The sequence below is a fragment of the Salmo salar genome, chromosome ssa14 (genome assembly GCF_905237065.1).
Source record: "Salmo salar chromosome ssa14, Ssal_v3.1, whole genome shotgun sequence".
NCBI classification, from domain to species: Eukaryota; Metazoa; Chordata; class Actinopteri; order Salmoniformes; family Salmonidae; genus Salmo; species Salmo salar.
This window is the reverse complement of record NC_059455.1, coordinates 26,711,697-26,738,065: the sequence shown is the minus strand read 5'-3', so window position 1 is coordinate 26,738,065 and position 26,369 is coordinate 26,711,697. Positions and strand designations below refer to the sequence as shown.

The 26,369-nt window shown below is 41.3% G+C and overlaps 2 protein-coding genes across 5 annotated transcripts in view; both read right to left on the bottom strand.

The window, feature by feature from the left end:
* Positions 1 to 22,500, bottom strand: part of LOC106569193 (rho GTPase-activating protein 21) — a 78,769-nt gene extending 56,269 nt beyond the window's left edge. Inside the window, exons 1-3 of one of the 3 annotated variants that reach the window (XM_045694144.1) lie at positions 22,007 to 22,500; positions 20,878 to 21,098; positions 7,409 to 7,603 (exon numbers count right to left, since the gene is read on the bottom strand). In XM_045694144.1, coding sequence (XP_045550100.1) covers positions 7,409 to 7,603; positions 20,878 to 20,949 — 267 coding nt within the window. In that variant the 5' untranslated portion in view covers positions 20,950 to 21,098; positions 22,007 to 22,500. Of the gene's footprint in view, positions 1 to 7,408; positions 7,604 to 20,877; positions 21,099 to 21,353; positions 21,764 to 22,006 lie in introns of those variants that run through there. The other 2 variants (XM_045694146.1, XM_045694145.1) reach the window with 2 other exon arrangements.
* A 1,942-nt stretch (positions 22,501 to 24,442) lies between these two features.
* Positions 24,443 to 26,369, bottom strand: part of LOC106569196 (hypoxanthine-guanine phosphoribosyltransferase) — a 34,593-nt gene continuing 32,666 nt past the window's right edge. For both annotated transcript variants that reach the window (XM_014140306.2, XM_014140308.2), the window contains 4 exons: positions 26,120 to 26,202; positions 25,908 to 25,954; positions 25,612 to 25,688; positions 24,443 to 25,223 (listed from right to left, as the gene is read on the bottom strand). In XM_014140306.2, the coding sequence (XP_013995781.1) occupies positions 25,176 to 25,223; positions 25,612 to 25,688; positions 25,908 to 25,954; positions 26,120 to 26,202 (255 nt within the window). In that variant the 3' untranslated portion in view covers positions 24,443 to 25,175. The remainder of the gene's footprint in view (positions 25,224 to 25,611; positions 25,689 to 25,907; positions 25,955 to 26,119; positions 26,203 to 26,369) is intronic.

Here is a 26,369-nt window from a genome sequence, read left to right as displayed (position 1 = left end):
ACATGATGCCTTCTAATTGCAGTCGTTGTACTTATAATATACAGGAGAACGATCGCCTTACGGCAAGGATAGCTGTGCTGCAAGCCCAGCTTCAGACGCGATCGTTAGGCAAGGGTAATTTCAGTGTAGGAAAGGATGAAACAGCGTCTGTGCCACCAGTAAGTACAGATAGTAACGTTAGTATAAACCCCCTCGCACGGTCCCCGCAGCCGGACATCTTTCTCATGGCTTCTGGAGGGGAAACGCTGTAGGAATGCTCAACCGGTGTCGCTTATTCAGCCGACAGAAACTTTCAACCGGTTCTCCCCATTAAGCGAGTCGGAGTCGGAGGCCGAGACTTCTCTGGTCTCTACTCCTCCCGTTGCTGGGGTCTGAGACGCTCGACGGCTCCCACCATTAGCTCTGACAAATTGAAAACCCTAGTCATTGGCGACTCCATTACCCGCAGTATTAGACTTAAAACTAATCATCCAGCGATCATACACTGTTTACCAGGGGGCAGGGCTACCGACGTTAAGGCTAATCTAAAGACGGTGCTGGCTAAAGCTAAAACTGGCGAGTGTAGAGAGTATAGAGATATTGTTATCCACGTCGGCACCAACGATGTTAGGATGAAACAGTCAGAGGTCACCAAGCGCAACATAGCTTCAGCGTGTAAATCAGCTAGAAAGATGTGTCGGCATCGATTAATTGTCTCTGGCCCCCTCCCAGTTAGGGGGGAGTGATGAGCTCTACAGCAGAGTCTCACAACTCAATCGCTGGTTGAAAACTGTTTTCTGCCCCTCCCAAAAGATAGAATTTGTAGATAATTGGCCCTCTTTCTGGGACTCACCCACAAACAGGACCAAGCCTGGCCTGTTGAGGAGTGACGGACTCCATCCTAGCTGGAGGGGTGCTCTCATCTTATCTACGAACATAGACAGGGCTCTAACTCCTCTAGCTCCACAATGAAATAGGGTGCAGGCCAGGCAGCAGGCTGTTAGCCAGCCTGCCAGCTTAGTGGAGTCTGCCACTAGCACAGTCAGTGTAGTCAGCTCAGCTTCCCCCATTGAGACCGTGTCTGTGCCTCGATCTAGGTTGGGCAAAATTAAAAATGGCGGTGTTCGCTTTAGCAATCTCACTAGTATAAAGACCTCCTCCATTCCTGCCATTATTGAAAGAGATTGTGATACCTCACATCTCAAAATTGGGTTACTTAATGTTAGATCCCTCACTTCCAAGGCAGTTATAGTCAATGAACTAATCACTGATAATAATCTTGATGTGATTGGCCTGACTGAAACATGGCTTAAGCCTGATGAATTTACTGTGTTAAATGAGGCCTCACCCCCAGGTTACATTAGTGACCATACCCCCCGTGCATCCGGCAAAGGCGGAGGTGTTGCTAACATTTACGATAGCAAATTTCAATTTACAAAAAAAAAACAACAATGACGTTTTCGTCTTTTGAGCTTCTAGTCATGAAATCTATGCAGCCTACTCACTCACTTTTTATAGCTACTGTTTATAGGCCTCCTGGGCCATATGCAGTGTTCCTCACTGAGTTCCCTGAATTCCTATCGGATCTTGTAGTCATAGCAGATAATATTCTAATTTTTGGTGACTTTAACATTCACATGGAAAAGTCCACAGACCCACTCCAAAAGGCTTTCGGAGCCATCATCGACTCAGTGGGTTTTGTCCAACATGTCTCTGGACCTACTCACTGCCACAGTCATACTCTGGACCTAGTTTTGTCCCATGGAATAAATGTTGTGGATCTAAATGTTTTTCCTCATAATCCTGGACTATCGGACCACCATTTTATTACGTTTGCAATTGCAACAAATAATCTGCTCAGACCCCAACCAAGGAGCATTAAAAGTCGTGCTATAAATTCTCAGACAACCCAAAGATTCCTTGATGCCCTTCCAGACTGCCTCTGCCTACCCAAGGACGTCAGAGGACAAAAATCAGTTAACCACCTAACCGAGGAACTCAATTTAACCTTGCGCAATACCCTAGATGCAGTTGCACCCCTAAAAACTAAAAACATTTGTCATAAGAAACTAGCTCCCTGGTATACAGAAAATACACGAGCTCTGAAGCAAGCTTCCAGAAAATTGGAACGGAAATGGCGCCACACCAAACTGGAAGTCTTCCGACTAGCTTGGAAAGACAGTACCGTGCAGTATCGAAGAGCCCTTACTGCTGCTCGATCATCCTATTTTTCCAACTTAATTGAGGAAAATAAGAACAATCCGAAATTTCTTTTTGATACTGTCGCAAAGCTAACTAAAAAGCAGCCTTCGCAAATGGAGGATGGCTTTCACTTCAGCAGTAATACATTTATGAACTTCTTTGAGGAAAAGATCATGATCATTAGAAAGCAAATTACAGACTCCTCTTTAAATCTGGGTATTCCTCCAAAGCTCCATTGTCCTGAGTCTGCACAACTCTGCCAGGACCTAGGATCAAGGGAGATACTAAAGTGTTTTAGTACTATATCTCTTGACGCAATGATGAAAATAATCATGGCCTCCAAACCCTCAAGCTGCATACTGGACCCTATTCCAACTAAACTACTGAAAGAGCTGCTTCCTGTGCTTGGCCCTCCTATGTTGAACATAATAAACGGCTCTCTATCCACCGGATGTGTACCAAGCTCACTAAAAGTGGCAGTAATAAAGCCTCTCTTGAAAAAGCCGAATCTTGATCCAGAAATTATAAAAAACTATCGGCCTATATCGAATCTTCCATTCCTCTCCAAAATTTTAGAAAAAGCTGTTGCACAGCAACTGACTGCCTTCCTGAAGACAAACAATGTATCGGAAACGCTTCAGTCTGGTTTTAGACCCCATCATAGCACTGAGACTGCACTTGTGAAGGTGGTAAATGACCTTTTAATGACGTCAGACCGAGGCTCTGCATCTGTCCTCGTGCTCCTAGATCTTAGTGCCGCTTTTGATACCATCGATCACCACATTCTTTTGGAGAGATTGGAAACCCAAATTGGTCTACATGGACAAGTTCTGGCCTGGTTTAGATCTTATCTGTCGGAAAGATATCAGTTTGTCTCTGTGAATGGTTTGTCCTCTGACAAATCAATTGTAAATTTCGGTGTTCCTCAAGGTTCCGTTTTAGGACCACTATTGTTTTCACTATATATTTTACCTCTTGGGGATGTCATTCGAAAACATAATGTTAAATTTCACTGCTATGCAGACGACACACAGCTGTACATTTCAATGAAACATGGTGAAGCCCCAAAATTGCCCTCGCTAGAAGCCTGTGTTTCAGACATAAAGAAGTGGATGGCTGCAAACTTTCTACTTTTAAACTCGGACAAAACAGAGATGCTTGTTCTAGGTCCCAAGAAACAAAGAGATCTTCTGTTGAATCTGACAATTAATCTGGATGGTTGTACAGTCGTCTCAAATAAAACTGTGAAGGACCTCGAGCGTTACTCTGGACCCTGATCTCTCTTTTGAAGAACATATCAAGACTGTTTCAAGGACAGCTTTTTTTCCATCTACGTAACATTGCAAAAATCAGAAATTTTCTGTCCAAAAATGACGCGAAAAATTAATCCATGCTTTTGTTACTTCTAGGCTGGACTACTGCAATGCTCTACTTTCCGGCTACCCGGATAAAGCACTAAATAAACTTCAGTTAGTGCTAAATACGGCTGCTAGAATCCTGACTAGAACCAAAAAATTTGATCATATTACTCCAGTGTTAGCCTCCCTACACTGGCTTCCTGTTAAGGCAAGGGCTGATTTCAAGGTTTTACTGCTAACCTACAAAGCATTACATGGGCTTGCTCCTACCTATCTTTCCGATTTGGTCCTGCCGTACATACCTACACGTACGCTACGGTCACAAGGCGAGGCCTCCTAATTGTCCCTAGAATTTCTAAGCAAACGGCTGGAGGTAGGGCTTTCTCCTATAGAGCTCCATTTTTATGGAATGGTCTGCCTACCAATGTGAGAGACGCAGACTCAGTCTCAACCTTTAAGTCTTTACTGAAGACTTATCTCTTCAGTAGGTCCTATGATTAAGTATAGTCTGGCCCAGGAGTGTGAAGGTGAACGGAAAGGCTGGAGCAACGAACCGCCCTTGCTGTCTCTGCCTTGCCGGTTCCCCTCTTTCCACTGGGATTCTCTGCCTCTAACCCTTTTACAGAGGCTGAGTCACTGGCCTACTGGTGTTCTTCCATGCCGTCCATGGGAGGGGTGCGTCACTTGAGTGGGTTGAGTCACTGACGTGGTCTTCCTGTCTGGGTTGGCGCCCCCCCTTGGGTTGTGCCATGGCGGAGATCGTTGTGGGCTATACTCGGCCTTGTCTTAGGACCGGTAAGTTGGTGGTTGGAGACATCCCTCTAGTGGTGTGGGGCTGTGCTTTGGCAAAGTGGGTGGGGTTATATCCTGCCTGTTTGGCCCTGTCCGGGGTATCATCGGATGGGGCCACAGTGTCTTCTGATCCCTCCTGTCTCAGCCTCCAGTATTTATGCTGCAGTAGTTTGTGTCGGGGGCTAGGGTCAGTCTGTTACATCTGGAGTATTTCTCTTGTCTTATCCGGTTGTCCTGTGTGTATTTAAATATGCTCTCTCTAATTCTCTCTTTCTCTCTTTCTGTCTTTCTCTCGGAGGACCTGAGCCCTAGGACCATGCCTCAGGACTACCTGGTATGATGACTCCTTGCTGTCCCCAGTCCACCTGGCCGTGCTGCTGCTCCAGTTTCAACTGTTCTGCCTGCGGCTATGGAACCCTGACCTGTTCACCGGACGTGCTTGTTGCACCCTCGACAACTACTATGATTATTATTATTTGACCATGCTGGTCATTTATGAACATTTAACATTTTTTTGACCATGTTCTGTTTTAATATCCACCCTGCACAGCCAGAAGAGGACTGGCCACCCCTCATAGCCTGGTTCCTCTCTAGGTTTCTTCCTAGGTTTTTGGCCTTTCTAGGGAGTTTTTCCTAGGGAGTTTTTCCTAGCCACCGTGCTTCTTTCACATGCTTTGCTTGCTGTTTGGGGTTTTAGGCTGGGTTTCTGTACAGCACTTTGAGAATATCAGCTGATGTACGAAGGGCTATATAAAAATAAATTTGATTTGATTTGATTTGATATCGAAGTAAACTTGGAGTCACGCGATGAAATGTTGTGTGGTCCTCCCACTACGACTCGGGAAAGCATGCCGTTTATTATGCTACAGATGAAACAAGTTATGATGAACTTCACAGGCTGGTGAAAGTGCATGGTGATGAGCTTGATGCTCCTTTCCTATAAATATTGAGGGTCTTATTCTGGAGACATGACGATCGATGCCTGGCTGCCTTTTGACAAATCTAAATAATCTTGCTATTTTGTCCATATTAATCTCATGTGGGGTAAGGGGTATTCAACTCTTACCCTACGAGGTCCGGAGCCTGCTTGTTTTCTTTTCTACCTGATAGTTAACTGCACACACACACACCTGGTGTTCGAGGTCTAAAATCAGTCCCTGATTAGAGGGAAACAATGAAAAAAATGCAATGGAACTAGCTTCGAGGTCCCGAGTTGAGTTTGAGGGATGAAGGATATCCTACCCGCACTGTATCTGCGAGCTGTTGGCTAGAGAGCATGTGCCAAGACCAGAGCGGGCACATTCTCAATATAACGCACATTTGAAAATGTGATGGAAACCCATTTAAACTTGTATTTTTTATTCGGTACATGGGAATTTGACAGCAAAAGTTTGTTTTATATGCACTATGTCATCAAGCACAGCCTTTGAGCCGCAACAGGTCAATTTGATAGAAACACTTATGGTGGGAAAATGCACATATTGTTTTTAACCTGTTGGGTCTAGGGGGCAGCATTTGCACGTCTGGATAAAAAAAATGTACCCGATTTAATCTGGTTACTAATCCTACCCAGTAACTAGAATATGCATATACTTATTATATATGGATAGAAAACACTCTAAAGTTTCCAAAACTGTTTGAATGGTGTCTGTGAGTATAACAGAACTCATTTGGCAGGCAAAACCCTGAGACATTTTCTGACAGGAAGTGGATACCTGATGTGTTGTATTGACTTTAAACCTATCCCATTGAAAAACACAGGGGTTTAGGAATATTTTGGCACTTCCTATTGCTTCCACTAGATGTCACCAGCCTTTACAAAGTGTTTTGAGTCTTCTGGAGGGAGATCTGACCGAACAAGAGCCATGGAACGATGATGGCCCATTAGACACCTGGCGCGCTAGTTCATGTTGGGTACCCTCGTTCCAATACGTTATAAAAGAGTATGCATTCGTCCACCTTGAATATTATTCATGTTCTGGTTAAAAAGGCCCTAATGATTTATGCTATACAACGTTTGACATGTTTGAACGAACGGAAATATATTTTTTTCCCCTCGTTCATGACAAGAAGTCCGGCTGGCTTACATCATGTGCTAACGAGACGGAGATTTTTGGACATAAATGATGAGCTTTTTTGAACAAAACTACATTCGTTATGGACCTGTGATACCTGGAAGTGACATCTGATGAAGAGAATCAAAGGTAATGGATTATTTACATAGTATTTTCGATTTTAGATCTCCCCAACATGACGTCTAGTCTGTATCGCAACGCGTATTTTTCTGGGCGCAGTGCTCAGATTATTGCAAAGTGTGATTTCCCAGTAAGGTTATTTTTAAATCTGGCAAGTTGATTGCGTTCAAGAGATGTAAATCTATAATTCTTTAAATGACAATATAATATTTTACCAATGTTTTCTAATTTTAATTATTTAATTTGTTACGCTGACTTGACTGCCGGTTATTGGAGGGAAACGATTTCCTCAACATCAATGCCATAGTAAAACGCTGTTTTTGGATATAAATATGAACTTGATAGAACTAAAAATGCATGCATTGTCTAACATAATGTCCTAGGAGTGTCATCTGATGGAGATTGTAAAAGGTTAGTGCATCATTTTAGCTGGTTTTATGGTTTTGGTGACCCTGTCTTTGACTTGACAAAACATTACACACAACTCTTGTAAATGTACTGTCCTAACATACTCTAAATTTATGCTTTCGCCGTAAAACCTTTTTGAAATCGTAAAACGTGGTTAGATTAAGGAGATGTTTATCTTTCAAATGGTGTAACATAGTTGTATTTTAGAAAAATTTGAATTTTGACATTTATTTGGATTCAAATTTGCCGCTCTTGAAATGCACCTGCTGTTGATGGAGTGCACCACGGGTGGCACGCTAGCGTCCCACCTAGCCCCAAGAGGTTAATGCAGATTTTTGAATATGCGCATGAAAATCTGGTTGCCAAGTGGATGGAAACCTAGCTAATGTCATCATACAAAATGCTACAACAAAATTCAATAAACTAAATGGAAGAGCTTTGGGATATTCATGTAACCCTGAATGCGGTGCTTACCGGGAAGGGGTACGAGTGCACGGCTGACTCGGGTGGGTAGACAATGAAGTGGCGCAGAGTGAAGCCGAAGCCTTGAGAGGTGCGTCGAAGACGGAGTGTCTTGGGCCCTGGCCACGAGAAGGGTTCCTCCTCTCCCTGCAGGTTGAACAGGCCTGCAGGGGAACCCCCCTGCTCACCCCACTCTGGCACGTTAGTCTGGTGGGAGAAGGAGAAAGAAAGAGAGAGGGGGGAGCCAGGAAAGGCAGGCGGGAAGAGAGATGCTATTATTACTATTATACTGAACACAACTGTATGACAGACTGAAATAAGATCTACTGCAGGTGGTTCAGAGTTAAGCTACTCACATTTCACTGAGAAAAGGCAAGGACTGCATGAAAGTAGTACAAAGTTCATGCAGAGACCAAAATCGACATGTGCTGTATAAATACATGTATTCCTTTTGGAAAAGAGTCTGGCAACGACTCAGTGTCTTGTCTATGTTCTGTATCCTGCTGAATAATGGTTCATAAACAACAGTAATAATAAAGTTAAATTGACATCATGTGTCTAGACTAGCTAGGTCAACAAAAACATGGGATCTAGAGGAAATTCACAGAAACGCCTCCAGTACTTCGACCAAGGAGTTAGAGCTACTTCATCTGCGCTAGCTCATCTAAGTGAGTAATTGTAACAGAGTCATCTAAGTGAGTAATTGTAACAGAGTCATCGTGCCATAGTGCTGGTGTCACATTTCCAGTGTTACTGTAGAGTAGGGCAGAGCCTGGGGCCTCAAACACCCACCGCTGTGTTTAGTGGGTATTTATAGCCTCACACCTTTGTGGTGCAGCTCCCATCCTCTCCCCTCTCCCTCCCACTCCCCAAGCTCAAATTTCCAGTCAAAGAACAACTTTCAGGAAACTCACTGTTCAAACAGTCAATCCCTGCCCGCTTTGCTTGCTCTCCTACTCAACCTCAAACCTCCCCCTCTCCCTGGCCTCATGCAGCACCAGGGTTGCAAAATTATGGGAACTTTTAATGAATTCCCTGGGTTTTCCCGAAATCCCAGTTGCAGGATTCCCGGAATCAGAAGGGAAGCAGGAAATCCAGAATACTCCAACCAGGATTTTTGGGAAACAAGGGAATGTATTGACATTTCCCAGAATTTTGCAACCCTATACAGCACTCACCAAAAACTCCACCCCCCTTACCGTCCCTCCTCCTAGCCCTGAGCTTCAACCACAATAAGAGGAATGTGATGAGCTAGCATTCACACTAACCCTGCTGCTGCCTGGGGAAATGTGATAAGTAGTAGAGGTCAGAAAATGGATTCAGCTACATGCTAACCGAAGCCAACCAATTCAATGGCTAAATTGAGATATTTCAGCAAACTGCCCTCCGCTCTGACATGACAACATCCTATCCACAGCCAAAAAACAAACCACAAGTCATTGTGATTAGGACATTCATTTCATGGTTGTTTTGTGGATCAAAGCAATACATTTGATGGATTCAAACACATTGCAGAAGCAAAGCGGGAGCCAGTTTACTTTTCACAAACATTCAAACCCTCTGATTTCTAACACACACAGTCAGCAAAACATTATACAGGAAGAACGTTCAATACATTTAACAACTTTTTGTTTAACAGCTTATAAGTTATGCAAATCAACAGCCTCAAGGGTTCTACCATGTTGAGACTGGTATTTTCCTGCATCTTTCTGTTCATAAAATCAGTTGAATGTTTATTAGGTCTACTGGGGCTAAACATGTAGGCTACATCAATGGAGCAACAGAACCCTTTAGGATCTTTTTGAGCATTGTGGTCAACCAAACACATGCTGAACAGAACAGATGTATAAAATACATCAGGGGCTCAACCTCATCATGGGAGAACGAGCCAATGGCAGAATGGCTGCTGTGAAACTGAGCTGCAGGTGCAGCTGTGTGACACCTGAGTCAGTTGGGTGGGAAGTAACTGGCCAAACAGGTTTCCGACTGCGTGTCTTCCCCAGCTGGAACTGTTGTTCCCTGGCTCCAGCACTTCTTCCCCGTTTGTGTGGAGGTGTTTGTCCTACATTCATTCCACTCAAATCCATGGAATGTTTGAGAATAATTAGACTGTGTAGTATGCGGGTCCTTCTGTAAGTTAGGCCTAACTACGCTGATCCGCCCCTACCTGTAAAAATATGTATGCTATTCAGTAAACGCCATGTTTGAATCAGACAGCTCTTCTTTTTGTTTTATTACAATTGAAGAGTTTCTGAATGACAATAGTACGTAGAGACTTCCACCAGCGATTTTATTTTACTTTTACTGTTGAAAAGCGATATCCGGAGTATAAACACAGTAAAATACACACACTAAAATGGTAAAACAGCACGGTTTGAGCAAAATTGTGTTTTTGAGACAAAAGCAAACTTCAAGGAATGGGGTATTCAAGGAGTTGGTCTAATGTAGTGTTGGATGGTATACCGAAAATCTGTAGTGGAAAAAGTACTCAATTGTCATACTTGAGTAAAGGTAAAGATACCTTAGAAAATGACTCAAGTAAAAGTCACCCAGTAAAATTCTACTTGAGTAAAAGTCTAAAAGTATTTGGTTTTAAATATACTTAAGTATCAAAAGTAAATGGAATTGCTAAAATGTACTTAAGGATCAAAAGTAAAGGTATAAACCATTTCAAATTCCTTATATTAATCAAATGGCACAAAAGGTTATTATTATTATTATTATTTTTTTAAATTGACGGATAGCCAGGGGCACACTCCAACACAGACATAATTTACAAACAAAGCATTTGTGTTTAGTGAGTCCACCAGATCAGAGGCAGTAGGGATGACCAGGGATGTCTCTTGATAAGTGTGTGAATTGGACCATTTTCCTGTCAACATGTAACTAGTAATTTTGGATGTACGGGAAAATGTATGGAGTAAAAAGTACATCATTTTCTTTAGGAATGTAGTGTAGTAAAAGTAAAAAACATAAATAGTAAAGTACAGATACCCCAAAAAACAACTTATTAGTACTTTAAAGTATTTTTACACCACTGCCAAAAATACTAGAACATGAAAAACCGTTTGGTACTAGAATTTGTTACTTTGGTACTTCTGTCAAATGTGTCTCAGGGCTCAACTGTATCAGCACAGCGGATGCCCCCCTTATAGCACAAAAGCACTTAGCCTGCACTGGAAGTCTGGGCTACATCATGTTAGCTCCCCACTCATGATGCACAAAAGTTTAACACACTTGAAGAATGCCACACGGCATGGAGAAATGTTTAAACTTATTACTGTTCGCAAAACAATTTCCATACAGGCTAGAACACTTTACGATGCAAGATAATACCGGTAGCTTCCAGCTTTATAGGCTCATTTTTCTTGCTAGCTTACAGCTGAAGCTATCATCAATTCACTACCCTAGTACTTTGTGCTAATGCTAAATAAGCAGTTTTCAAAGCAGGTTGCAACCAAAACTGTATTAGTTCACGTAAAAAAAAAATTGGTCTCTCACATCTCTACCAAAGATGATCTATTGCCTCAGGGAACTGACTCTGGGCCGCCACCATCTTGGCTCGTGAATGACGTCAATACTGGTTAAAGAGAGAGCACGCACTTAAATAAAATAAAAAAAGCTACTTCTATGCAAATGTTGTTTATCAGTACAATAAAAGTCCCAAATGGAAGGGATCCCATTCAAATCAGCCACTTAAGTGAATTTGTCTCAATACTTTTCGTCCCCTAAAAATGGGGGGGGGACTATATACAAAAAGTGCTGTCATGTCTAAACGGTTCACCTGATATGATATATGATGAAAATACCCTCAAATTAAAGCTGACAGTCAGCACTTCAACCTCAGTCATTGATTTCAAATCCAAACTTCTGGCATTTAGAGGCAAAAGAAGAAGAAAAAAAAAATACTTCACTGTCCCAACAATTACAGATGGCACTGTATGTTATTATTTTACGTAACATCAGATAAGAATCATAGGTAGCCAATAATTTACAGAGGGCCCTGTATGCTGTGCTGTTATGTAACATCAGATAAGCATCATAGGTAGCCAGTAATTATGGAGGGCCCTGTAAAAATCAGGTGATAAATGAGGTGAAAGTCACTGGAGAAGGACTTTAAGTGCAGGCCTCAAATGCCTCCCGATCCCTCGGGCATGCCAACCCTAGTTCACCGGATCTAATTTAGCCGTGGATCTCATTCCAGACATCTCCAGTCCTCAGTTGTGGAGAGAGGATGGCTGGGGGGTTGTTGGCTGTCTGCTATTCAGTCCTGAGAAACAGATGCATGCCTAACAGGGCTGTCATTGCCCTCACATAGTTAACGCTGTGGTGACCGACCCCAGCCAATAAATGACATGCAAACATTCCCTGATGGTCTGACCGGCTCCCGTCCTCTCAGCTGAGTCAATGTGCCAGTTGCATGCTGAAAGCAGCAGGACTAGGCTACCAAAATGAGACACTGCCTCTCCAGTTAAACACTGATTATGACTGGGGCAAGTTTGATGGTTCCAATGGAAACCTAAATGGGGAGGATGAATAAAAGGTGCTGCATCTATTGCCTCTGGTTATTGAGACAAAATGAGAACATGGGTTACTACCAGTTCAGTGCAAACACTAACTTCATGTATCACACATCAACTACAAAATACAAGCACATTACAGAGAAACACACATGCCTTTCAGTGTATGAATCACTACCAGAAAGGCAGTCTAGTGTTTGCATTGGGTGTGGCAGTGGGAACAGGGAGTGTGTGAAGCACTGACTGAACTTAATAAAGATCTGGTTCATTTCATATCAGACTGTGGAAAAGAGAGCAGATCAGAGCATCAGAAGTCATACATCAGCCTTGGAGCTTACGACCTCAATGGACTCCTAGCCAGAGCCATGGTCACCACTTACTGAATGCGCTGCCGAGCATATCAGGGAAAACATGACTCTTAGGTTACATAACTAACTGTTTAAGGACAACATGAGACATAACATGACTTTGAATGTGGTTTACGGCTTACCCCATTTAGTCAACAATTCCACAAATTTGCTTTAATAAAAGGCTTTACACTTTTTTTCATTAGAACAGCATGTCTGGTACTATTTATAATGTATTTAGTGTTGTTTAAGCTGTTCCAAACTGTCCAGAAAATATATAATATTAATAATAAATGCTCCTTCATCTTGATCTTTGTTATTATTCAGTAATGTCATTATCATTAGTAGGCTTATTATAGCAGCCTTGTATAACCACCACTGAGCTGTAGGCCTAAGACCGCATTCTGTTTAGTCTTAATAAATCAAATTTGACTCTTCACATACACATGGTTAGCAGATGTTCATGCGAGTGAGGCGAAATGCTAATACCGTAACTTACTGAGGCCTACATTTCAATACTTCTATAGGCTACTGTATCAATCACTCACTCATTTGTTCATGTCATCACACAGCATACGAGTCATTCACGATTTGAAATGCAATCAAGCATTTTAGGTTTAATATAAAATAAAGCGAGCCTTGAATAATTAGCTGAAACAAATAAAACGTTACATTTCGGAAATTGCATTCACGAATGAATGCAACTTTAGTCTTTGCTGTAATAAAGGCTCAACAAAAACGTTACAGACTCCGCTACGCTTATCATTTATTTTGTGTTTACATTTTTCCAAACGGTCAGAAAAATGGGATTGTATTCTATACAGCATCGGTTTGGCACACATAACATGCAAGCAGAGCCTTCTCCTTACATTATTTTTCTCGATCTCCAGTATTTTCCACAACTAGTCAAATCTATTCCACACATCTGACTTTCCCTTTACCTCATGAGCCACCAGTAAACGTTCCCCCATTTAGAGTTTATTTGTCATGTCCTCTGCATCCACTTTTCTATCACGTGTTACGGTGTTTAGAGTTAGTTACAACCAATTTATTGATATGCTATAGGTCAAGCCTTATAGTTCCCTATTCTGAAAGGATTTGTTTTACTGGGGGAGGTCGGGTAATGAACATTTTGTGCAAGAGCACAAAACACCACATCTCATTTTAGTCCCGTCTGAATCTGCCATGGAAGTCATTTTTACATGACAGAAGAGTAACAATTCCTGACAGAATAACCTACTGTTTTTTGGCGAACTCCAACACAGGGATGTCGTGCAAATCGACATCCCTGTGTTTTGAAAGTAAATGTCTGAGTTTGACAGGTGTTGCTAGCGGTTCACACATGAAAACAATAACTGATTTGATAGATTTAACTAAATTCTGCATATAAGCTATATATGAATGGCCTACATGTAGCCTATCATCTTTCACAGTGAATGCTTTTGTGAGTATGAATTGAATATTGCCAAATGCATCAGAAAAATGTATTTAAAGCAAACCTTGCTGTTAAAAGCTCACAAAGCAGCAGCATACAACTGACCTAAACGTTCGGAAAGGATAAGTTCACTTAAAACTCATCTCAAGTGAAATTGCACTGTTTAGTTCACATCTGAAAGCTGGGGGACATTTAGGACATCTACTGCGGACTGCTAAAATATCCTAACGATTATGATCACGCTTCCTCAATTCAAATATTATGGCGACGCTACACCAAAGATGGTTTGGTATGGTTCAGAAACTTGGGAAGCAAGCTCGAGTTGTGTGTGTGGCCCTACCACCTGGACATGTTAAAATACTTACTGCATCTTCATGCCTAGAATAAAAACCTCCAGGCTTGCATCGTAACTGTCAATTTACTGGAAAAAATAAGATTTACAGGAGGCAGTTTAGGAAAAACGAATCCTGTCCGAATCGTCCTCTGGAATAACGGACATTCTGGAGTCCATAACTAATGTTCTCTAGTAATACTAGTCCTGTGAGAATAGGTATTTGGTCACGTGCATGCGATGCATACATGTGTCACGTAAAGAGAGCTAGGGAATGTTTTTCCTAAACAAATGAGGGATTTCGGTAACATAACTTTTGAGTCAGAAACGGCTGTAATTATGTTGCAGCTTCCGCAACACGGACAGCGCGATAAACACTTATGTTCTGTGGCGGTCGCTGCAGCAGGGAGGCGAGACAGAGAAACTGCTGTCTTTTCTTTAAACACAGGGCAAAAAGTCTGATCCCGGCCCTGCAGAATCAAATCAATTGCCGGTCGGACTTCCTCTAGTCATTTGTGTGTCTTAATTATTTAATCAAACAGTTTGCTTAAAGCATCAGACAAGCTCAGTGAATATAGCTAATTTGATTAAAACAAATAGAATGTGTCAATATATGGAAAAATACACCATTAAAAATGTAGACCAATCGATTGGTCTAAAGAACAGATTTCTCTTTTTTATATGATATTTTATTTTTTAGTCGGGGACAGCCCTAATGTGGTTTAAAACATTATCTGGCATCGTTATCCAACAATGCCTCTGGCATACTTGTACTGGCATATTAGGTAACATGCTTTAGAGACACGGAGTGGTTATGGTCATTTGTAAGGTTGAGGATGTGGCCCATCCCTCCAAGCCACAAAAACTACAACACACACACTTCGGTACTAAGCTAAGCCTGGACAACGACTGTTCTCCATGCATTTTCAAACAGCTAGTATTTTTTTCAAACAAAGAAGGGATGAAGGCAATTATCTCTTGTTAGTCTTTCACAAGTATGAGAAAACACTGACGCATGGCCCCTATGTTTAGAGACTCCGATGACTTCACACCATGACACACTGCACAGACCACAAGACATCAGGCCTAAATACATCAGACCTCAATGTGTGAAAAAGGAAATCTCTCTGTGGGCTGCCAAATTCTACACCACATCCAGTCTAAACCAAGCACTTCACTGTGAAAAGCCTGAGATGATGCTGCAGAGGGCCTCTGGTGTGAGTTTGCCTGGGATGTTTCAGTCTAGTAATGCTGGCGCTAACTAGCTTAAGTATCATTAGTTACCCACATACCCTGTACATGTTATGTAGCCTAATATGTAATACAATTTTACAGACAGTACCTGTAATCTTGGTGCAGAAGGGAGTTGCCCCATCCTGTGATATCTGGCCTTTTAAGATGAGTAGGACCTACCACATCACGTGCCGAAAGATCCTTTGAAAGGAACATGAGATATTTGACAGCCTAGAGGAAGGAACATTTCTGGGACAATTGGGGTTGAGCTTGGCGTGACTTCTCAGCCAAGCACCTCTTGCCTTAACTATGAGTGAGTGGTTGTTCCTGGTATGGGAAAGGCAGCCCCTTCAGATCTTCTGTGAGCCACAGTCATGCTTCCACTTCCTGGCTGAAGGTCGTGGTGTATAATCAGGATGTCCCTAAGCAGTACTTGCAGTTCAAGTTTTATGCCGTATTGTTTTACAATTCCCTAAACTTCAGGGAAAGGGGAATGGGAACCATAAACAAATCAAAATGGCATTTGTTCACCCTGCAGGTCTGCTCCTGACAAACATTTCTCTCCACACAGGTGTCACATCTCCTCTTAATGAGGGCTGGGCGTGCCCATTGCACAGTGCTCTCCACTATCGTAGTGCTGAAATAGATTGAACAAAGGTTGGCTGGCACAAATAGACAATGTCAAGACAATTGTTTTCCACCATGCAGAAGTATTAAGCCTTAAAAAAAAAAAAAAAAATCCACAACCAGCAGTAGAGTAAACATGCACACCCAAACTCCTCACCCTTGAGACATTACACTGGCCATCTGGCTTTGTAATGTGATGGGAGTCTAATAGAAACATATTAGGTTTTACAGCCGCCATCAATGAACTCATTCAGTTCATTGAAATAGTAGTCTGACTGACTTGTTGATTAGGAGTGCCATCTAAAAAGGCGGGTTAATTATGCAAGAGAGACTTTACACAGTGTTACAGTTTACACATTTCTCAGTGTCCAGCCTTAAAGTGGAACGGAGGAGACAAAAAGGATAACATAGGCTAAGCTAACCCCATCTCTATATTTACCAGAGACTGAACGTAACAGACAACACAAAGCCTACAGGAAGTAAGAGCCACCCTCTATCCAATTGAAGATCAATTTTCCCTTCCGTTATCCATCAGACAGCCATATGATGCTCTGTAAATGGCTGCTAAACTAGTTAAGCCATGGGCTTTAATGAGGTACAGATCACGGGAGAGGACGATATGCCTACTAGAGCCTTTAATGGTCAGGGCTCCTCAGAGAAAAACATCCCAGTCACTAATGACACACTACTGACCATGGAGAATAGCTAGACTGGATGCATCACTATACTATGTCTCTTCTGTTCTAGCTACACAACGGTTTACTCTCAAATATCAGTGAGGGGTAACATGAGAAAAATGCCTTTCTATATAATAGACTAAGCAGACCTCATAGGCACAAACATGACTCGAGTGTTTTCCTCTGGGACTCATCTGTGATATTTTAAAGACTCCGGTCACAAAAAATGAAATTAAATAATATACCACATTACTTATTACTAGTGATACATTTATTGTTTAAGAAACATTAAAAGAACGCTCATCAGGTTCTCTTTGTATTGTTGGTGACATTTTAGCCGGGGAAAAATATTTGGCTGGTGGATCAAAAAGTGAATTGTATACCCTGGAAGAAGTGCTTGAAGAGCAGAACCTGCTTTGACTGTGACTGGGGAACCGACTTGTTTTCCCCCCACTCGCTTCTTTTTGACAATGTCAAGCAAAGTCACTTTTTTCTAGGCCTATAAGAAAAAAGCCTATGTTTGATGTAGTAGGCTTATCCCTACCAGTGCTGCCAATCATGAAAAATATGTTTCCTTCAATTGAAAGTCAGGGATGTGTCATCAAGCTGTAGTAAGACACAGGCATCCTCTTGGAGATAAAGTGAGCCTGACCTGAGGTTAAAGGACTGTACCTTCAGAGGTAAAAATAAATAAAGTTCCTAAAGAAAATATTCATACCCCCCTCCACTTATTCCACATTTTGTTGTGTTACAGCCTGAATTCAAAAAGGATTCAATTAAATCTATACACAACACCTCATAATGAGAAAGTGAAAACATGTTTTAGAATTCTTTGAAAATGTATTAAATGAAATACAGGAATCTCATTTACATAAGTATTCACAACCCTGAGTCAATACATGTTAGAATCAACTTTGGCTGTGATTACCTTTCTGGGTAAGTCTCTAAAGAGCTTTGCACACCTGGATTGCATTTTATTTATTTTTATCTTTAAGCTATCAAATTGGTTGTTGATCAGTCTTCCCATAGATTTTCAAGCCAATTTAAGTCAAAACAGTAACTAGACCACTCAGGAACATTCAATGTCATCTTGGTAAGCATCTCCAGTGCATATTTGGTCTTGTATTTTCGGTTATTGTCCTGCTGAAAAGTGAATGTCTCCCAGCGTCTGTTAGAAAGAAAACTGAACCAAGTTCTCCTCTAGGATTTTGCTTGTGCTTAGCTCTATTCCATTTCTTTGTGTACTAAATAAACTCCCTAGTCCTTGCCAATGACAAGCATACCCATAACATGATTCACCCCTCCACCATGCTTGAAAATATGAATAGTGGTTCTCAGTGATGTGTTGTATTTGCCCCAAACATAACGCTTTGTATTCAGGACATAAAGTTAATTTCTTTGCCACAATTTTCGGCAGTTTTACTTCGTGCCTTATTGCAAAAATAATCATGTTTTGGAATAATATTTATTCTGTACAGGCTTCTTTCATTTATGTTGTTGATCCATCCTCAGTTATCCCCCATCACAGCCATTAACCTCTAATTATTTTAAAGTCACCATTGGCCTCATGGTCAAATCCCTGAGCGGCTTCCTTCCTCTCCGGCAAAAGAGTTAGGAAGGACGTCTGTATCTTTGTAGTGACTGGGTGTATTGATACACCAGCCAAAGTGTAATTAATAACTTTACCATGCTTAAAAGGGATATTCAATGTCTTCTTTATTATTTTACCCATCTACCAATAGGTGTTCTCCTTTGTGAGGCATTGGAAAACCTCTCTGGTCTTTGTGGTTGAAATGCACTGCTCAACTGAGGGACCTTACAGATAATTGTTTGTGTAGGGTACAGAGATGAGGTAGTAATTCTAAAATCATGATAAACACTATTATTGCACACAGAGTCCATGCAACTTATGTGACTTGTTAAGCACATTTTTAGTCCTGAACATATTTAGGTTTGCCATAACAAAGGAGTGGAATACTTATTGACTTGAGACATTTCAGCCTTTAATTTAATTAATTAATTAATTAGTAAACATTTCTGAAAACAAGTTCACTTTGACATTATGAGCTAGGACAGTGACACAAAATCTCAATTGAATCCATTTTAAATTCAGGCTGTAACACAACAAAACGTGGAAAAGGTAAAGGGGTAAGAATAATTTCTGAAGGCACTGTAACATACACACACTCAGGAGTTTGTTCTTAAATCAATTAATCAAAGCCTGTCAACTTCCTGTCATCATTTCCAGTAAGTCCTGTAGACACCCTCCAGGGGGTTTCCAGCTCCAAAAAAGCACATTAATTAGTAACCTAGTGTTGGACTGTGGGGTAGTCTGATTACAGGGATACAAATCTTTAAAAAGGGGATGCCCAATGATAACATTTCTAAAACAGTTTGCGTAATATTGAAAGTCTAAAAGGTTTTAGCTGTGGATTTTCTACCTAAACTGAAACTATTAAGGCATTCATGTGTAATTATAATGTGGGAATAGTTTATGTATGATTAACTAACCTATAGCTTTCACTGTTCTATTGGTTCTACCCATTTTAACCCCACTCTCCCTCAGATTCTACTCAACAGAGAGGAAAAGGCTGAAATGGAGGGTTGAATATTAGATTAAAGGGGAAGGAGCCATGCCAATGATGTGTCCCGAATTCTGCAGAGCCTATAAATAGGTGACCTTCCACTCGAAAGGAGCGTGGGCTGAAGACTTTTAGACAAAGGTCTTCATTCAGATGACAGACAACCTACAGTGTAAAAGGAGACCTCAAACTAAATGGAGAACAGTCAGAAACTATTGAGGATGAAACTTGAGGTGTCTGAGCCTACTTCAGAAGTAACAGCCCATGAAACAAAATGTTGACCTTTCCAATTACTACAATTAAGGCAGGCACAATTACTGTACAACCAACCGCTGGTTATGATGCAGACTATCATGACAATAAAATAAACTGTCATAACTGTAAAAAAAAAAAAAAAAAGATATACATGTTTTTTTTATCATTCATTGAGTGAGTTTCTGCGATAACATGGACTCTTAACAATATGATGAAATGTTGTTGCTCCTTGCTGAAACAAGCAAGGTGTTGTAGCAAACGAGCATGCATAGAAAGGTGAAAGCAAGGTGCAGCAGCAGCACACATAGAAATATAATAATTTCATTATATTTCTATGGCAGCACATGCAGTCAGGAGGGATAGAGAAAATGTGGGCAAACATTTTTACAAACAACTTTGGCTCAATTACCGTCATCCAAAATTCCATGACCGTCACACCCCTATCTACAGTAAGGAACAGAGGATGGATGGGCAGGCTCACTTTCAGCTTCAACTATCTTTGTACTTTGATGATCATTTGTTCTGAGTGAAAGGTCTCAGAAAAACACCCTTGGCATCACCAGCAATGAGTGCCCTCTACATTTATTACCAAGCACCAATGGAGTGCCTTCTCACTTCCCAGGGCCAAACAACGCAGAGGGGGGCAATAACAACAACTACAAGCAGCTGTGTTGAAGTGTCAACCCTTTCAGGAAAGTCTCCCACACCAAACAGGAAGGAGTGAGTGTAAAGGTTGTTGCCTAATCACACACAACAATACAGGTATGCTATAATACTGCTCTCCTGCTAGTGAATGGGGCCAATTCAAGTCAAAACATAATGAAAATCTGAAGAAAGAGTTGTGAATGGGAGAGAATAAGAAACAGAGGGAGACTAGATGACAGCGAGAGTAGGACATGATGCAGAGAATTGGAGAATATAGGATTGTAGAGAACTAGAGGGGGGAACGTGGGGGGGATTGGCGAAAGGAAAAACATTGAAGAGGAACAGACTAGAGAGATAATAAAAGAGCGGATGTGACATGAACACCTGGAGATTCATGTTAAAATGAGGCCCACTGTATGGGCGGATGAGGTAGGCATATTCTCAGATAGTTTAGAAAAGCCTTCACAACAATGTGTCCAACATGGACAGAAAATCTGCCAGAAACAATTCTCCCAGCGTTTTCTATTGATTTCCCCATCGATGGTCAATACAAACTCCAAATAGAATAGGCATGCAATTCACAACACATATTATGGATTGGTGTATTGTCCTCAAAGAGACAACACCAAGAAACAGATTTGCAAATGGTTTGTGTTTTAGAGGGCACAGAGCTTACATCTAATGAATAATCTCCAGGACCCCAATTTCCATAACAAGAGTTTAGGGTCACCCCAAAAACAACCTTTAATGTGTGTGTGTGTGTGGGGGGGGGGGGGGGGGGGTAAGCTGTTGGGAATTTAGGGCATGAATGTGAGTGGGGCTTATGTACCTCGCACAAAGAGGATCTGGTCAGTCTCTCGTCCTCTTCATCGCATGGACCTTTCCAATGTGACGCCATCATTTCACTTCACGCAAGAGGTGACAATAATTTAGTGTCCACATGGAAAGCTATAGATCCCACCAAATAGACAGCAGTAGTCCTCCGAGTAGGGCTCGTCTCTCCAGTTCACACAGCCATCCTTTATCTAGTCTTTGGTCCAAATGGTTGAGCTGAATGTGAAACAAGATTATTTGAACGAATTGCGTTAGCTAGTTACTGCTGTATGAAAACACAAAATACACTTGTTTTGTTTAGCTATGTCATTACTGTATAATCCCATTTTAGAAAGCACCAACTTTTTTTATCAATTGTTTTTTATTATACGATCACAACATTGATAAAAATGTGAACATGATAGCAAGCTAATGTTTGAAGTATCAAGTATCAACTTTCAGCAAAACTACCGTATGAATGATTAACGTTACCACCAGAAGCAACAAGTGGGCAGGAGAAGGCGATCGATGAGACTCGCTAGCGGACAAGTGAGGCAAAACGCGCCACCCCGTTGATCTCTAGCTTCGATGCAACCAAGTTTTTACAGAATTTATACAAAAGTAGTAGGTTGTTCTCGTATTTGGTTAACAATGGAACGAGAACGAAAATCGATGAACTAGCTGGCTAACTAACGTATTTCACTGGTCACCTTTCTAACTGTGAACATATTTTCTAATCAGATCAAGTATAAAATATGTCAAGTGGTAAACAAAAGACAGGGATGTCGTTGGTCGCCGATGTTCCTTCTGCCCTCACACAGTGCCCTGGCTGGCCGACTAACTTGAAGCAGCTAATCTGCTAACGTTTGCTGGCTCTGATCAATACTAAGTCAAACAAAGTTTCTTCAACAAACAACAACTTCGTTGCGGGGTGAGTGAACGTTAAAATTACATGACACGATACACCAGGGTTCTCATAAGTGTAACTTTAATGTAACTAAGAAACTTTCCAACCTTATGTGGAACCTGTTTACCTAGCTATTCTTCAGTAGCTTGTCGTTGGCGATAATAATAATAAAAAAACTGCCTATCGGTGCAATGTGAGGTTAACTACTAGCTAGCATGCTAATAATGGGACAACCTACCCGTTGTGAAAAGCGACGTTACATACTGTGTTGGAAAGTATTTATTTCCCATTAAAAAATACAAAAATATTTTGGTCCTGTAGAAGTTTCGATCATATTTCAATATCCTCACGAAATACACAGTTGTTTTCAAAGTATCCCAGCCCAACTCCAGGGAGACACACGCGGCTGCTGGAAATTGGAATTTTGCTTCCACCGTTCCCGAATCCCAAAGATCATCCTCCTTTAGCCAGCGCCAATCACAATCAATGTAGTAACTTCCGCTTTTAAACTTGACCAATCGTATAACTCATTACAAAGTCGCAAGAGTACCTCGTCCACAAAAGTTGTGTTTTTGTTATTCCAATGAGGCAGGAAATTTTTGGACTTTCAAAAAAAAAAAACATTTGTTCTGAAATCTGCCTGTTGCAACATGATCACTTTGAAAAGTTTGATTTTAAATGTTTTTATAAAACCTCAAGATAACTTCCCAGTTTGTGCTGCTTGTATCAGACATCAATACTGGTCAAACTACTCAACTGTGAGCCACCCTGTGTCTGTCGGCATCTCTCTCTATCACACACAAACACTCATACAACAACAGCAACTGCTTGGCTAGATTACAAGAGTCACATGGTGGCTGGTTCAAAGTGGGGTGAGAAGGGTTTGGCATGTGTATGGCAGTGGCAGTGGAATGTGTATTCCCACTGTATGAGAAAAAGAGAGAGAATGAGAGAGGCATGCACAGTTCCCCCTACCCACCATAATCATCAACACAATCATCATTACCCTCTGGTTTTCCTCCACAGTAAAATCTGGCATACACTGGCTGGGCTCTCCGACTGAATTATACTGGAATTACAGCATTTTAGGTTAAGGTTTTTCTGTTTTACTTTTTTTTGGTAATTTGACATTGGCGCTAGTTTAACCTTTACTACTTCGATCTGTTTGGTTAGATCAGTGTAGAATTCAAATGACATGGTCTGTGTCGTGGTTTATTACATTTTACGCATACTCACACACGTACACACATAAACCAGAAAGGAGGGACTAAAAACTGCTGTGTTTTCAGGGCCAAGACAAATGTCCCATTCATTCCTCCCAACAGAAGGGGCCACCTGTTCCTGGGATTGGTGACCTTTGTCAAGGACCTTTGTCATCCTGGCCAGGGGACTTTCACAATACTGCCCTGGCCAGTTCTACTTCCAACGGCTGTGAGTTTTACTTCCAACTGTTCTGCCAGGGACAGTGGTGGTTAGAAAGCATTCTTATATAGCTAAATAGTGAATACACAGGGCATGTCGGCTGTATTTTAGAGTTGTAAGAAACATGATATAACCAAAATAATAAACATCTGGAAGAGGTAGGCCTAGAGTAATCTCAGATGGCTCAGTTTTATATGGAGAGGCCATCACTTATTGAATACAATAAGAGTTAGTTTGATCCCAGGCTGTGTCACAACCGGCCGTGACCGGGAGTCCCATAGGGCGGCTCACAATTGGCCCAGCGTCGTCCGGGTTAGTTGAGGGTTTGGGCGGGAGGGCTTTACTTGGCTCAACGCGCTCTAGTGACTCCTTGTGGCGGGCCGGGCGCCTGCAGGCTGACTCTGGTCGTCAGTTGAAAGGTATTTCCTCCGACACATTGGTGCAGCTGGCTTCCAGGTTAAGTGGATGGGTGTTAAGAAACGTGATTAGGCGGGTCATGTTTCGGAGGACGCATGACTCGACCTTTGCCTCTCCCAAGCCTGTTGGGGAGTTGCAGCGACGAGACAAGATCATAATTGAAATTGGGAGAAAAAAAATAAAGAACCCCTGCTCTTTTCATGACATAGACTTAGGTGAAAGCTATGATCCCTTATTGATGTCACTTGTTAAATCCACTTCAATCAGTGTAGATGCAGGGGAGGATACATATTATTAAGCCTTGAGACATGGATTGTGTGTGTGTGTGTGTGTGTGCCATCAGATGGTGAATGGTCAAAACAAAAGATAAGGGCCTTTGAATGGGGTATGGTAGGTGCCAGGCACACTGGTTTGTAATGCATTGAAGTCAACATGGGCCAGCATCCCTGTAGAATGCTTTCGACACATTGTAGTCCATGCAGCTCAATATTAGGAAGGTGTTCCTAATGCTTGCTATACTCAGTGTAGAATGACTCCTTGTTTGTCCAGGGACAGAAAATGAGGACAACAATTTTAGAGTTGTGTTGTCATGTAATAGTATCTCAGGGATATTAAATATGCCATGACTATGGTATACTACATTAATGCTCATCACAAGAACATTTTGGTTGAATAAAGTAAGACTTCAGAACTTTATGTAAAAAAAAACAGAAACTAGGCCTCATGGAGATGTGTACAGTTGGTTTCTATCTTGTGAGAACCTCTACAGTAAAGTATCAAAAGCATACAAAAAGACACTATTTACTATGCAGAAAGAACAAACCTCATTGCAATGTCTCATACCCTGTTATACAGCATAGGTTAATTTAAGTTTATTAAATAATTAATGAGATGACCAATGGCGGTGAAATACATTCTCCTCACAATACAGTGCAATTCCATTTTATCAGAAAAGCAGCTGAATTTGAATTAAATGGACAGTAGGAATTAATATGAACAAATGGCATCGGTCAATGTGCCCTTCAGCAAGGAACTTAACCCTAATTTGCGCCAGGGGCGCAGTACTATGGCTGATCCTGTAAAACAACACATTTCGCTGCCCCTATCCGATGTATGTGACGATAAAACATTATTATTATTATTGTATTTTTTTAATTCAATCTACCGGACGGTGCCCACCTTTACATGGGCCAAATGTGTCCCACAAAATACAGTAGCAGTAAGTTGAGATAAACAAATGTCACTAAACTGAAACATTGATGGCTACAAATTCTACATAAAAATGTCTGTTCATTATATATTTTTCATCAACACAAGACAGATTTCATGAACATTGTAACAGTACATCACAGGTTCACAGCTTTGTTATAAAAATAACTATGGAGGTTCTAATTATTATGCAACGAGTCCAATGGTCTATGGGTAGGCCCTGAGGTGTGGCAACCAGCAAAGAGCGAGAGTGAGGGTCTTGGGGTTTGATAACCGTTGTTACTGCATGGCCTCTCATGAGAAGTGTCCAAGCTTCTTGTGGAAACACTTCCTCTGCAGAATCCTATAAACATCACTTCTTAGACCTTGTATTTCAGCTTCCCGCTTTCACTGATCACACAGATATGCTGAGGGAAAAGGAAGTCATATGACAAATATCACTGCGCTTTAAAGGAGCAGTGCAGTTAAAAATAGATTCCTGTTTTTTTTATGATGATATTCCCACACTTTGAGGTCGAAATAACACTCTGAAATTGTGAAAATTATGATAATGCCCTTTTTCTGTAAGAGCTGTTAAAAAGAAAATTCTGGAATTTCAGCCTGTTCAGGTGGGATGGAACTTTTGGCCCACATGATGAAGTCAGAATGCGATCTGATTATAATAGACCAATGACTGTTCATCTGGGTAAGAGGGTTGTGCTCTAGACATCCTATCAGCCAATCAGGGTGGTGAATGAGGACCCAGTAAAGTACATCACTGAAATTAAAATCAGTTTTGAATAAAGAAGAACTTACATTGAGATCTCTGAAATACTCATTGTAGTCCAAGGCATATCCAACTACAAAACGATTGGGTATCTCAAAACCAACATCTGAAATGGAAGAGATGTGGCAGAAGGATTAGCACTGCAGCAATGTTCCCACAACACAACAAACAAACCATCTGTTTGTGAACAGACCATTTCAAACTGAGCTATTACCTGTAACTGGTCATGTTACAGGTAATATAAGATGAGTAAATAATTATTACATGGACATATAACATATAATAATGAAAACATAAAAGCAAAATGGATAGAACTGCTACATACAATCTGGGAGACATCCTGAACTGTTTGGCACTCTCTTCACCAGCAAACTGAAACAGAACACAGGAGGCACACGCAACACAAGCATGATCCCTACCTGTAGCACACTGAAACTCTGCTCATTTCTTCTGTCTAGACTGGAAAGATGGAATTGAGTGACTAAGCGTAGGTCACCTGGTCTGTTGTGGTGTTAGTGGTTTTATGCCAGGACTCACCCTGCTACTTTGATCATCTTGGGCCTGAAGGCCTCCACGTGTTTTAGGAGAGTCTTCATTGTCTTGCCTGTGTCTACAATAGCCTGCGGAGGACAACAAACACAAAACAACTGTAGCAGCAGGACTATGTGACTAGCTGTCAACACTCAAAGTCAAAGAAACACCAAGCTGAGAACTCACTGGTATTTCACACTAACAAAACAAATAAGAGTGCTTTAAAAAATACATGTGTGTGTGTGTGCATGCGTGC